Source organism: Gavialis gangeticus, unplaced genomic scaffold (genome assembly GCF_001723915.1).
Source record: "Gavialis gangeticus isolate Ggan-Ray unplaced genomic scaffold, GavGan_comp1, whole genome shotgun sequence".
Lineage (NCBI taxonomy): Eukaryota > Metazoa > Chordata > Crocodylia > Gavialidae > Gavialis > Gavialis gangeticus.
In genome coordinates this window covers 14,706,747-14,718,826 of record NW_017728991.1, presented here as the reverse complement: position 1 = coordinate 14,718,826, position 12,080 = coordinate 14,706,747, and the positions used below count along the sequence as shown (strand labels likewise).

The 12,080-nt window shown below is 48.9% G+C and overlaps 1 protein-coding gene across 1 annotated transcript in view; it reads right to left on the bottom strand.

Moving 5' to 3' along the window:
- Window positions 1-3,066: 3,066 nt before the first annotated feature.
- The window catches only part of CDR2L (cerebellar degeneration related protein 2 like), a 32,413-nt gene continuing 23,399 nt past the window's right edge, over window positions 3,067-12,080 (bottom strand). The window contains exons 3-5 of the mRNA XM_019517977.1: window positions 9,859-10,007; window positions 8,781-8,945; window positions 3,067-6,330 (exon numbers count right to left, since the gene is read on the bottom strand). Of these exons, the coding sequence (XP_019373522.1) occupies window positions 5,445-6,330; window positions 8,781-8,945; window positions 9,859-10,007 (1,200 nt within the window). The 3' untranslated portion in view covers window positions 3,067-5,444. The remainder of the gene's footprint in view (window positions 6,331-8,780; window positions 8,946-9,858; window positions 10,008-12,080) is intronic.

Sequence of the window (12,080 nt, the reverse complement as noted above, 5' to 3'; positions counted from 1 at the left end):
GTTCTTGTCAAACAGCCCATTGCGGCTGACACTAAGTAGTCATGATGGGCCGTGGAGGGCACCACATTTTGTTTTAACTTAATCCATATTGTATTGTTGCAGTGCTCCTGGGGGGATTCTGCTCTCCTGCTCCCCTCCAAATGAAGCAGATAACTAAATGCTTTAGGAAGGAAGCAGACTCCTCAGAGAAGAGTCCTGCCATCTGGCAACCTTAATCTCAAGCAATGAGCAACTAAATATTTGTGATTGGGAGCCATGGGGATGGAGAGGAAATAGCTGAAGCAGGGTGACTTGTTTTACTAACTGTTGTTAAACCATGTCAGCATTATTGTTTCACTGGCTCCATATGCCAAGAAGGCCTCTTCCTGCAGCTGGCTGGGGTGAATAATGACAAGCCTGAAGGTGACTGTGGTGACATGATTGAACCAAAACTTTTATGTCTTTTCTCTCCCCCCTCCTGCTTCACCTCGTGTCACACATTCACAGAAGTTTAGGGCTGGAAGGGATCTCATGAGATCATCGGGTCCAGCCCCCTTGCTCTGTGCAGGAAAGACAGCTGGGGTCAAATAACCCCAGGAGATGTGAGTCCAGTCTCCTTGCCTGCAGTGGGCTTCAGGGGAGTCACTGTCCCCTGGAACAGGGCTCCGCTATGCAGGGCTTCTGTGGCCTCTGGCTCGGCCCTGTTGGCTGGCTCAGTAGCCTGAGCACCATCTGGCTCCCTGGACTCAACCTTTTGCTGTGGGTTGGAGGCCTTGGCTGCCTTGTGCAGCACCAGGCTTGGGCCGCTCCCAGACCCTCCGTGCAACGCCTCCTGCACCAAGCTCCCAGCCTCGTTCTGGGGGTTGAGGACCTGAGCCGCCCAAGCGCTCCAAAGGTCCTGCTCTGTGCACCGTGTCTCTGGCTGCACGCCAGAGGTTGCAGACATGAGCTGCCTCATGCAGCTCCCAGGGTCTGGATGTCATGCTGCACACTGACAGCCTAACTGCTGGAGCTGTCTGCTGTTCCCTGCTGACAGAAGTCTTCAGGGGCACTTCTGGGCTACTGCTTTGACCTGCTTTTCAGCTCTTCTAAGCCCCTCTCCTCTCTGTGCGGGATGTGTTCCCCTCATGCTGTGTACACAGCTCCTTTTATATGCTCCAGGGCTCCGCCCCTGAAGTCTTAAATCAGGTCCAGGTGGGGGGGGACTCCTCTCCCCTGCCCCTCAGGAAAGGGGCGTGACTTAACTCCTTGTGCTGCCTCCTGATTGTTGGATGGGCTCCACCAATCAAAACAGCAAGATTTCAAGCCTGAGACTCAACCCAGGCTCTAAAAGGCAAGCCTGCTACAAAAGCATCAGTTTTTAAGGTTGTTTAAAAAGCTGGGTTTTTGGTTGTAGCCGTGTTGGTCTAAGGCAGGGGTGGGCAAAATGCGGCCTGCGGGCCAGTTGTGGCCCACCAGGCCATTCTATCCAGCCCACAGGGCCACTACAAAATGTAGAAAATTAATATTTATCTGCCCCTGGCTGCCTGTCATGCAGCCCTCGATGGCTTGCCAAAACTCAGTAAGCAGCCTTCCGCCTAAAATAATTGCCCACCCCGGTCTAAGGACGTAGGCAGGCAAGGTTCATTGAGTAGATGTGATATCTTTTATTAAATCAACTGAGTAGTTGGATAAAAAGGTGTAAGTTTATTAGACCAACTATTCAGTTGACAAACCTTGCTCTGTGTGTGTGTGCGAGGATTGGGCTGGGAGAGTACTTGGATGGAGAACTGCTGGAAAAGTTGCAGGTAGCAGAGGAAGTGATGCTGGTGACAGGGGAGAAGGCATTCTTCTCTCTACAATGTCTGTTCATTCTTAGCTTCATTCCTGTTCCTAATTATGAATGCACTTCTGATTCAGGGCGTGAACTGATATTAAGCGAGTGCTCCACAACTGTGCTGCGGTTTCAGATGCAGCACAAAACTGAGTTCTTGACCAGTTGTGCTCCTTAGTGATCCTCGAGTAGTTTCATCAATAAATGTGGATTTTTCTGGCCAAATTCTGATACCGGGAATCAAAGCCCTTGACAAGCAAGAAGGTGACTCATAGCATGAAGGTGACAAGCATGAAGGTGGCTCAAATGAAGTTTTCATTGGTTTCAGTAGTGTTCTCCACTTCTTGTCCTAAACTACTTCATAGTGACCTGTTAATATATGCCACCTTCCATTGGACAGGTGGCTACATTTCTGCGGTGTGCAAAGCAGTCATTTTTAGTTTCTACCTACCTCTTGGTGGTGGTGTGAGACTTAGTTGTTACTAGCACAGCATTTTGAGAGCCTTAGCTATGGGTGCTATAGAAGTGTAAAGGATATGTAGGGCATTCCCCCTTTCCCCATCCAGACCCAATCAAGTTAATGTGAAGCCAGGCAGAGTGTGGACTTTATGCTATGGTAAGTGAGATGCCTCACATTTGCTGCCAGATAAGAGCATGCAGACAGTCAGCTGCCACAAAATAGGTAATATGTTGTAAGTTCACACTGGAGTTTATCTCACGGTAACTTGTTTGTGTAGCCCTGGTCTTTTTATATTACCTCTTTGTGGGAATGCAGTTTGCTGTAATCCTCTCTTTAAAGTAAAATCAAGTAGCTGAGAGTTGCACGCAGAGACTTACGTATGGCCAGTAATATTTTTGGACACAGAAAAGATGCTCTCAGCACTTTATTGAACAAGCTGCTGATGTACTGCAGCTGCTCTTTTGTTAAGCCAAGTGTTAATATCTTGTCACTTGCATGAATAATTTTTTTGGAGCCTGTTTTTAAAGTGGCAATCCCTTACCTTTGAGTTGGAAGCTTAGCATTTTCACAATTTAATGGACATTTCCAAACTCATAAGGGGGAGCATGTTTTTTGTCATGTGGTTGGTGCTAGTAATTCAAATACATTATCTGTGCATTACATAACTAAACACAGGGATGTAGTCATTCCAGCACAACTCTTCCACTTTCAACTGAGGAGCCTACAGCATTTTCTTGACCTAAATCAGTGTTAGACATTCAGAACAGCAACTGTACTGGCTATACTTGGAATTAAAAGCAGCCACAAAGAAAGGTTCAGCTTTCAGAATACTGGTGGGGTTTTTTATTTAAGAAGAGAATAAAGCATTTTTAAATATATTTATCTGATGTACACTTAGAGCTGCAATGTTGGTTCCTACACAACAATATTTGAAACAGAAAGTGGTGGTGATTTCTCCCCCCTCCCCTCTGATGCAATAAGCAGAACATAGGTTTACAAGCCCCCTGCTATAAATGTTTCAGTAAAAGAACAATAGTAATCAATGTACCAGGTACTGTGGCAGTAACAACACTGATGAACGCTCTGAGAAAATCTACTTGACTTTTTTTTTTTTTGTTTAAATAGACAACTGCTTTCCATTATAAATAAATAAGGCATGAAGGTTCTCCATACGGTTACCAGATTGGTAGCCATAATCATGTGTATGGCTCCTAATATTTCTGAGTTCAGGGCCACCGGCCATCTATATATGTCAAGTGTAGAAGAGAGAAGCCTCTGAGATGGGATGGTGGTGGGGTATATTTCCAGAACTGGGCATGTCTAGGTAGGTCAGTCTAAGAGGCAGCAGTAGTGATGGTCACACCCCTGTAAGCTACCACAATGGCAGCCATTTGATGAGTGACTAAAGGCCTGATCTTTCCAAGTGCTGAGCACCCTGGACACATGCTGATTTCAATGTGGGTGGTGAGTGTTTGGTTCCTGGCAGTGTCAGGCCCTGAATTGGGAGGAGAACACAAGGGGTAGGGGAAGAGAAAACTATATATATAGGTATAAATTATTCAGTTATAACTGAAAATAATGAAAGGACAGATTCCGAGTTCATTTATACCAAAAAACCCCAACAGGCTTTTGGATATATACCACAAGTGCAAATGGAGTCAGAATCCAGCCCAAAGCTGCTTCAGGTACATGTACAATACTGTTCGGTAACTTTAAAAAAAACCCTGATCCCTTGTAGCTGAGAGCTCTGGGTCTGTAGCCTAAGTTTGAAAGAAATGCTGCTTATCTGCATATATTCATGAACTCCGCGAGATGCCATGTACTAGTGTCTGACCAAGCAAGGCCTACTTTGGGTTTGTGAGAAATGGCATTCCTGAGACTAGTGAAGCTTTTTGCATGTGTGTGTGTCTATGTGCATGTCTCTGGGTGTGTACACGGAGTGAAGAGATTCTGACACTGGACAGTTAAATGGAACATATAAAATGCCGCAGAAGGCAACAGCCTTTGGAGAAGGCAGCTCAGTCATATTTCCACAGAAAACACCGTGTCTGTTGGCTTAACCAGGAGCAGACAGAGAGAAGACGCGGGACAGTGTGATAAATGCTATTAGCGGTAGTCACTGCTCTTAACCCTTTAAGAATATGGTGTTTTTTGTTATCCTTTTATCTACAGGTGAATCACTGCTAATCAGTTTTTGCAAACCCATGCAAGTTATATCATTAGGAGCATGCTATAAGAGGTGGCAAGACCTCTTGAATAGCATGGTGTAGAAGCCCCATGCTCCCCATCTATAGAAGATGAGGGTAAGTCTCAGACCCAGCAACAGCACTTCCTGCTTGGCTTTGGGGAAAGCCCTGGTCATCCCTTTCAACCAGGCGGTGATTTACCTGGAATGAAATGTTGGTACGAGTGTAAAGGAAGGCAATTCTATATGCTTATGGTGTCTTAAGATTATGGACTGATTTATCAGGTGAAAGCTGATGAAGATGGAACAATCAGTTCTATATTTCAAGTTATTCCAGTTGCAATGAGCTTGCATTGTAAAGAGCTGAAAAACCTGACTGATAAGAGAATGGCTTAAATAGCAAGAAAATACTGCCCTTCAAGGAATGGAAAGGTCAGGTTAAGGTCTCAAGTATAGCTGTGGGTGCTTTGCAGCAGATCTTGGTGAAGGAGATGGGCTGGATTTTCCAAAGCACTTCCTGGAAGTTGTTGATGGCTTTTTTTGTATCATTGTACCCAGCCCATTCCAGGACAGTGTTGGTCATCCAAGCTTCTGTCTGTAGCTAATCAAACACAGTGACTGGTGAGTACTGGGGAAGCTGAAAGGGTGGGAAGCTGGTTGGTTTTCCCTCATTTATGATTTCTGGCTGCTTGCAGCAACACATGCAGAAATTCATGGTAAACTTTTTGAAATCACCTCTAACTACAATATACAGCTTTTCGAGCCAGTTCGGAAACCCTGGCAGGTGGATTCACTTGGGGCACGAACTTAAAAAAGCAAGTCTCCATGGCACTTTCTTCACTCCTGAACCAAAGAGGCTCCTTTCCAGTACAAGAGGACCATGTAAGTGGCCGGCCTCCAGACTTCAAGGCAGGGGGAGAGGCCACACTATGTTTTGTGTGGCAGAAGATAAGGGCTGGCTGTTGAAGTTACATGTGGAAACAGAGGAAATGCAGCGGAGGCAGGACTCATTTGCTGTTCTTGTTTTTCACCTTGGTGGCATTGATGTCTGCTTTTGTCTTCTGGATGCGTGAAAAGATCTCCTTGAAAAGGGCCTTGTACTCTGGCTGGCTCTGTTCCAGCCGCTTGTCCACGGCCTCCACATGTTTGCTGAGGGTCTTCTCCATCGTTTTGCGCTCTTCCAGCTCATGACCCTCTCCCCGGAAGTCCCTGAAGGAGCTGTCACGAGAGATGGGCCGGGATGTCTGGACTCCGGTGTGACACACGCTGTCCTTGTGCTGTCGGCATTTGCTGAGGAGCTCTTCGTACTTCTCCAGCAGAGCGTGGTATTGCTCATCCACTTCTCTCAGGATCGACATGCCCCGCTTGCGCACATTGTTGGCGTGAAGTGTGTAGTTGCCTTCATGCCGGCTCACGGCGTCCTTGGCCACAATGACATTGAGGGCGGTGTCGCTGCAGCTTTTCCGGACGGGGTGGTTTGGAGAAGGTGTCATGGAGGGCCCGTGATTTTTAGCCCCCTCTTCCTCTGAGAGATCAATGTAGTCTGCTTCTGGGGCATTGTTCAGTGGTTCCAGAAGGGCCTCGGACAGGTTGTCCTCTCTGCTGAGAAGATATTTCTTGACTTGTTTCATCTGCTGCAGCTCCAGGAGCTCGGCCTCCAGTTCCTTGATGCGCAGTTTGCAGCTCTCCATCTCGCACACCCTCTGCTCAAGGTCCGAATACTCCTGGATGACGGATGTGTACTCCCGCTCCACCCTCTCCTTCCGCTGCTTCTCCTGGTTGACCTGGGACCGTAGGGAGTTCACCATTGCCTGGAGGCGCTCATTTTCCCGCTCCAGCGGCTTCTGGTTGAACTCCATTGAAGAGCTGTGGATCTGGAATGCATCCTCATATCTGTGGGGGAAGGAGACTGCAGTGAGTAGTTGACAAAGTAACAGTCCCTTACAGATACCAGCCCCAAATTCTGTTTTAGGGAATCACTAGTGTGACCCAGAAGTCAGAGGGGAATGATACCTGTCTGTACTAAGGTTAAGGAAGCTGGACTCGGCTTGTTTACGCTCTATTATTATTTCTATTCCCGTCACAATCAAGGTAGAGTAGGTACCATGCAGCCGTATAAAGGGAGATGCCTTGTGTTAATTAGCTCGCCATTTAATTAGGGAAGGGAGAGAAAGGGGTGAGAGGGGAAATGAAGTGCAGAGAAGGGAAGTTGTCCAAGGTCACAGAGCTGGTTTATAGCAGACTTGGGAACAGAGCCCAGGACTCCTGTCTCAGTCCAGTGCCCTCCACATGCTGTTATCTTCATTTCCCTCATAGGGAGACCTGTATTGTGGACTGTAGGTTTTTATCCAGTCTGCCTGTGTGAGGCAGATGAAATGCTACCTGGTGGAGATACCTGGAGATGGGACTTTCCTCTTGATACAAAGACTATGAATAGCTGAGGCACCGACAGTGCCTCCCATTTTGCCTTGCCACTCTCTGCTGAAGAAACCAGCAGGAGAGATGAAAGGATTGTCCAGCCTCCCGGCGCCACTTGCATTAGCAGAGACACTGCTGACGATTACTAAATGTAGCTGCCCTGTCCATGATGTGGATACCTGGGGACTGGCCAGAGAAGGGTCACTCCATTTGAAATGAAGTTCATTTGGAAACTGAAGTAACCCCTTGCACCAGTTTAGCGACATCAGTTTCCAATGACTCCTTTAGTTAGCCTTGAGTAAGTTACACTGGTTTAAGGACATCAAACTCATTTCTGACATGCCCCCCTCACAGCTCTTAAATAGTAACAACTTCCAGACACGATCCACGTGAGTTCAAAAATGCAGGGTTGGGTCATTTTTTTCCATCCTGGGACCGCTAGGAATTTATTACATCAGCTTTATGATCTTGGAGAATGAAGGGGGCAGAAGTGAGCTGCCAGCTGCATTGCTTCTGGGATACTTGCCCGCCTCCCTTTCCCCCGCTGCAACTAAACCCCATTGGTATAATTTATAGGGAATGATTTTTCCAGTTGAAAGGAAGGAAAAGCAGTGGTGGCATCTAAGATAGGAGGGGGTAGGAGAAGCTGATATTAATGGGCACAAGTGCTGTGCTCTAGGCCGGTGGTCTCCAAACTTTTTTGATCGCGCACCCCCAATAAATGTATATTTATATTTGCGCACCCCTATCAGTAAAACATCTTTGAGCACGCACCCCCAATATATGTATATTTATAGAAATAGAAGTTCTAATATTTTCTTCCCGCACCCCAGTGGATTGTCTTGCACAACCCCTGGGGTGCGCGCACCCCACTTTGGAGACCACTGCTCTAGGCACCTACTGACCATCTGCCTTTCCCCCCGTGCCAACGGCTGACACCATGAGCTGCTTCCCAGAGGCCCTGTGCTTTGGCATTTGGCTTTTCTCGCAAGGGGAGAGCCTGCCCTGAGGAATTGTGCTGCCCAGAAAAAAACAAAGTAGGATTGTGATCTCTATGTTGTGGCCTCTGGACTTCAAAATACCCAGATGTTTGACTGGTGCCGTTCTCTGAAGTGCTAATGAAAAAGCAGCAGGTGGTTTTAAGACAAAGACAGATGGAAAAATGGAAACCAAATGAAATGCACTGCCCTCTCTCTGCCAGGAAATCTGTTCTTCTTTTCTTCAATAAGCAGCCCACCGCACGGTATCTAGCTGGAACCATTTGCAAGGGATGAAAGCCCCCCTTCCCCCTGAGGGCTTGGTTGGCGGTGGGAGGTACTGAACAGATCTCCTCCTCCCTGAAAGTCAGAGTCACCTTCAAAACCCAACTGCAAAATTGAAAAGCCCAACCGTGCAGTCCCAAGGCATTGTGGGAAATGTTCCACGGAGGCATTGTGGGATAAAAACCACATCGAGTACATTTAGCCGGGGGGTTGATTACGCCCTAGTACCATCCCCTCTGTTGCTTCAGTAGCAATGATGGTTGTTTGCATCTCCTGCCAGCGGATGCTTCCCTGTAGGACAGCGGGCTTATTGATCACGTAGCTATTTAGAGAAGATGCTATTGCAGACAGAGCAAGAAATGTCCTCAGGAGGTCAATGAATTAATCCTGCGGTTGGATTTTTAAGGAGGGCTGAATGAACAATAGCCACATATGTGTTGGCACAGCTCTTAACACAACGGGCCCTTGGCCTTTGGCTGGGGCTTCAAGGGGCTAGTGCAAAACTAGGCTTGAGTAGGCAGACAAGAGCTCCTCCCCATTATCTCCTGCCACATCTCGTCTAGATCCATCAGCAGAAACACTAATTGTAATGGGGGAACTCTCCCCAAGGACAGTGCAGAGCACATCAGGCAAAGCAGCATCTGCTGATCCTCGACACAGTACCTGGGGCTTGAGCAGAGCTCCTTGAGGCAGGGGAAGGTATGGATGGTTCGACGCCGCTCCCTCTTCTCCCGCCGTATGCGGAGTTGCTCCAAACTCCGCATCTCCTCCACTTGCTTTTGCAGCTCCTCCACCTGGTTTTGTAGCCCCTCGATGGTTTCTGTTAGGCTGCAGGACCGGCCAGGTCAGAGAAAGAGAGTAAAAATGAGAGAGATGAGGCATCAAAGGAACTGGGTATCTTTTTGGCGAAGGACTTCTGGAAGGAAAATCCTCCCTGTGTGGGGAAAGCGGGGAGGGAAGCACTCATCCGAGAGCAGATCCTGCATTCCTCTCACCACCTGGATTCTTTATCTGTGGGGATTTTGGATGTGTTGGGAATGCAGCTTTGGGGTTTGAACAGCACCCATGCATTTTCTTTCCTGAATTTAGACATGGTATGTGGGCATGTGGTGGGAGCAGGTGGATGAGGAGGTGGCAGTCGACTGCTCTTGGATCAGCTGGTTAGAACAGTAACCTCCTGGGAAGAGGCTAAAATATCTCTGCATTTAAAGAGAAGTAGGGAGGGTGACAGCCAGCTTCTTCCTCCTCCTGTATCTTTTGGAGAAATAAAAATTTAGAAACCAGCCAGAGATTATTTTTCGCTCTGGTTACAAGTGGGGTTTGTCAGATAGTGTTTGCAGCCTGTGCAGCTCTTAGTTCTGTCTTATCTTTTTAAACAGGGGGTGTTGCAGGGACAGAGTTGTTGATAGGGATTGATATGGATCAGGGGTTCCTCTTAGATGGGAAAATGTTACGAATAAACTGGCGTCAGCTGCCAGGGAATAGCCTGGTCTGCATTGCTCTCTGTGTGTGATCTGCATCCTAGTCAGCTGTCCATCATTGTTTCCCCCCGAGACTCTTAACATGATTGTGGTCCTGCAGTTCAGGGAACATGGTTCTCCAAATAGACTCTCTTGTTGTCAGACAGGACTGTCACTTGCCTTGCCAGCTGTAGGTAAGACATTTTGCTGCAGCCTGGCCCCAGGATTACTGTGCTGATTGCTAACCTGAGGAAAGGAGCAAACGTTATGGCGAGTCTTACCACTGTATCTTCTGCTGGGATGTCTTGCTCTCCAGCACGAGCTTCTGGTTGGCCAGCTCCAGGTCCCGCGCTGTCAGGTCCAGCTGCTCATAGACCTTAGCGTGCTGTTCGTTCATCTGGCGCAACATCTCCAGCTGCTTTGTCAGGTACTGAAAGAAGAAGTCAGGAGTCCATGAAATGGGAGGAGACCTTTGGGGTTCTCCTTGTTCACACAAACCTGCCCCCTAAATCTCCTCCCCTTTCACTTGGTCTTGAAAGGCACCAGGCACCAAGCTCTCCCTGATGTCACTTGGAGCTGAGGGTATTCAGTCTCTCCCAGGAAGCACTTAGTATCATGAAGGGCTGGTTCCCATTTGAAGAACCACATTCCCTACTTTCTTTCCTCGCTGCTGTACCCTGTCCTGCGAGCGTCTGCAGCTGGTTGAAGAGCTGTGGTTTGCAGCCTGTCCTGACTCTCTCAGCCCTGAATCTCAAGGATGAGGGTAGTGAGGGACCACAGAGTCTGTGCATTTATTCTTCTCACATGATCATCTCATGCACCATCTCGCGCGTGTGTTCTCTCCCCTGTCTATCCCGGGTCTGCCTCGTTTATTTAGAGGGTAGCTTTTCGGGAACAAGAGCTGTCTCTTGTACTAGGTTTCCACAGGCCTGTGAACAATGGAGCTGCAGTCTCGCTTGGCCTCTAGGCACAGCTGTAGTAAGCATGATTTGAAAATAACTGGAATTGAGGCAGGGCGAGAGGCATTGAAACAATTGTACCCTTTCTGTGAAGTTCTGCAGAGAAGCCAGCTTGAGTTCTGGGGCAGGGACAAAGGGCTCAGGCATAGGAACAAATTACCCTGGTGTTGAAGGGTTGAGGCTTTACCAAAAGCTGGCTACTCCAGAGTAACTGTTCGTATGCATGCCCTGTCCCTGGATACTGCTCACGGGGTAAGAGTGTACATCCAGGCACTTACCCCAGAGCGGGTGTCACGTAGTCAGGTTCTGCCTCTTACCATGCAATGGGTGCATTTACACGAGACGCCCACTGCACAGTTCTTACTGCGCGGTCTTTTAGTACTTACATAACCAAGTACTAAATGACTGTGCAGTAACAAGCGTTACTGTGCAGTAGCGTCCTGGCATGGTTGCCTGCTGCTGCTTGCTGTGCAGTGGCATCATGTCACGGTTCATGCCCTGCGATGCTACTGCGCAGTAGTAACGAGCTACTGTGCAGTAAGCGTCTTGTGTAGATACACCCAGTAAGTTGTTTGCGTGTCCATTAGGGCTGTGTGATGCTTTGGGTGGTGATTCGATTCGGAGGAGATATGGCCCAATTTGGTGGCCGAATCTCTGAATCTGAGTCAAATCAGGGGACCAATTTAAGATCCAAATAAATTCAAAACTCCCCGAATCTTTGGCAAAGATTTGGAGAGCTTGGATGATTCGGGCAGTCACCAGTGGCTGCAGCAGGGAGCTGCAGCCGACTCAAAGCTGATAAGTACTAGGAGCGGGGGAGTCGAGAGGGGACCATGGGGGGACCCTTGCCAGCCCCCCCGACCCTTCCTGCTCCCCCAGTCCCCTCCACCTCCGCCTGCTGCCCCAGCCCCCCCATGGCTGCTTCTGCCCCCCCCAGCTCGGCACTTTAAAAAAAAGCCCCAGAGCTCACCAGGTGCTGCCGGGTGGGGGGGTGCGATCCCCGCTGGCCCCCACTACCCCACGCTTCATGGGGGGCTCTGCATGAGCCCCCTGACCCCACCCTGCTCCCCCGGCCCCCACCACGGGTGTCCTGCCTGGGCCAGCCCTGGCCCTTTAAGGAAAAATACCTGAGAAAACCCCTGGATTCCCCACTCCTGCAGTGGCCTTGGCAGTCAGGGGCCTGTACAGAGCCCCCCACATGGTGCGGGGCAGCAGGGAGCAGTAGGGATTGCCCCCCACCAGCAGGAGTAGTGAGTGTGGGGTGTTTTGGGGGATTTTTTTCTTAAAGGGCCAGAGCTGGCCCAGGTGGAGCACCCGTGAAGGGGCAGGGGGAGTGAGGGGGCTCTGCGCGAGCCCCCTCATAGTTTCATAGTTAGTAGGGTGGAAAGGGACCTGAGCAGATCATTGAGTCTGACCCCCTGCCATGCCAGGAAAGAGTACTGGGGTCAAGTGACCCCAGCAAGGTGATTGTCAAGCCTTGTCTTAAAGACCCCCAGAGTAGGAGCCAGCACCACTTCTCTTGGAAGTTGATTCCAGATCCTAGC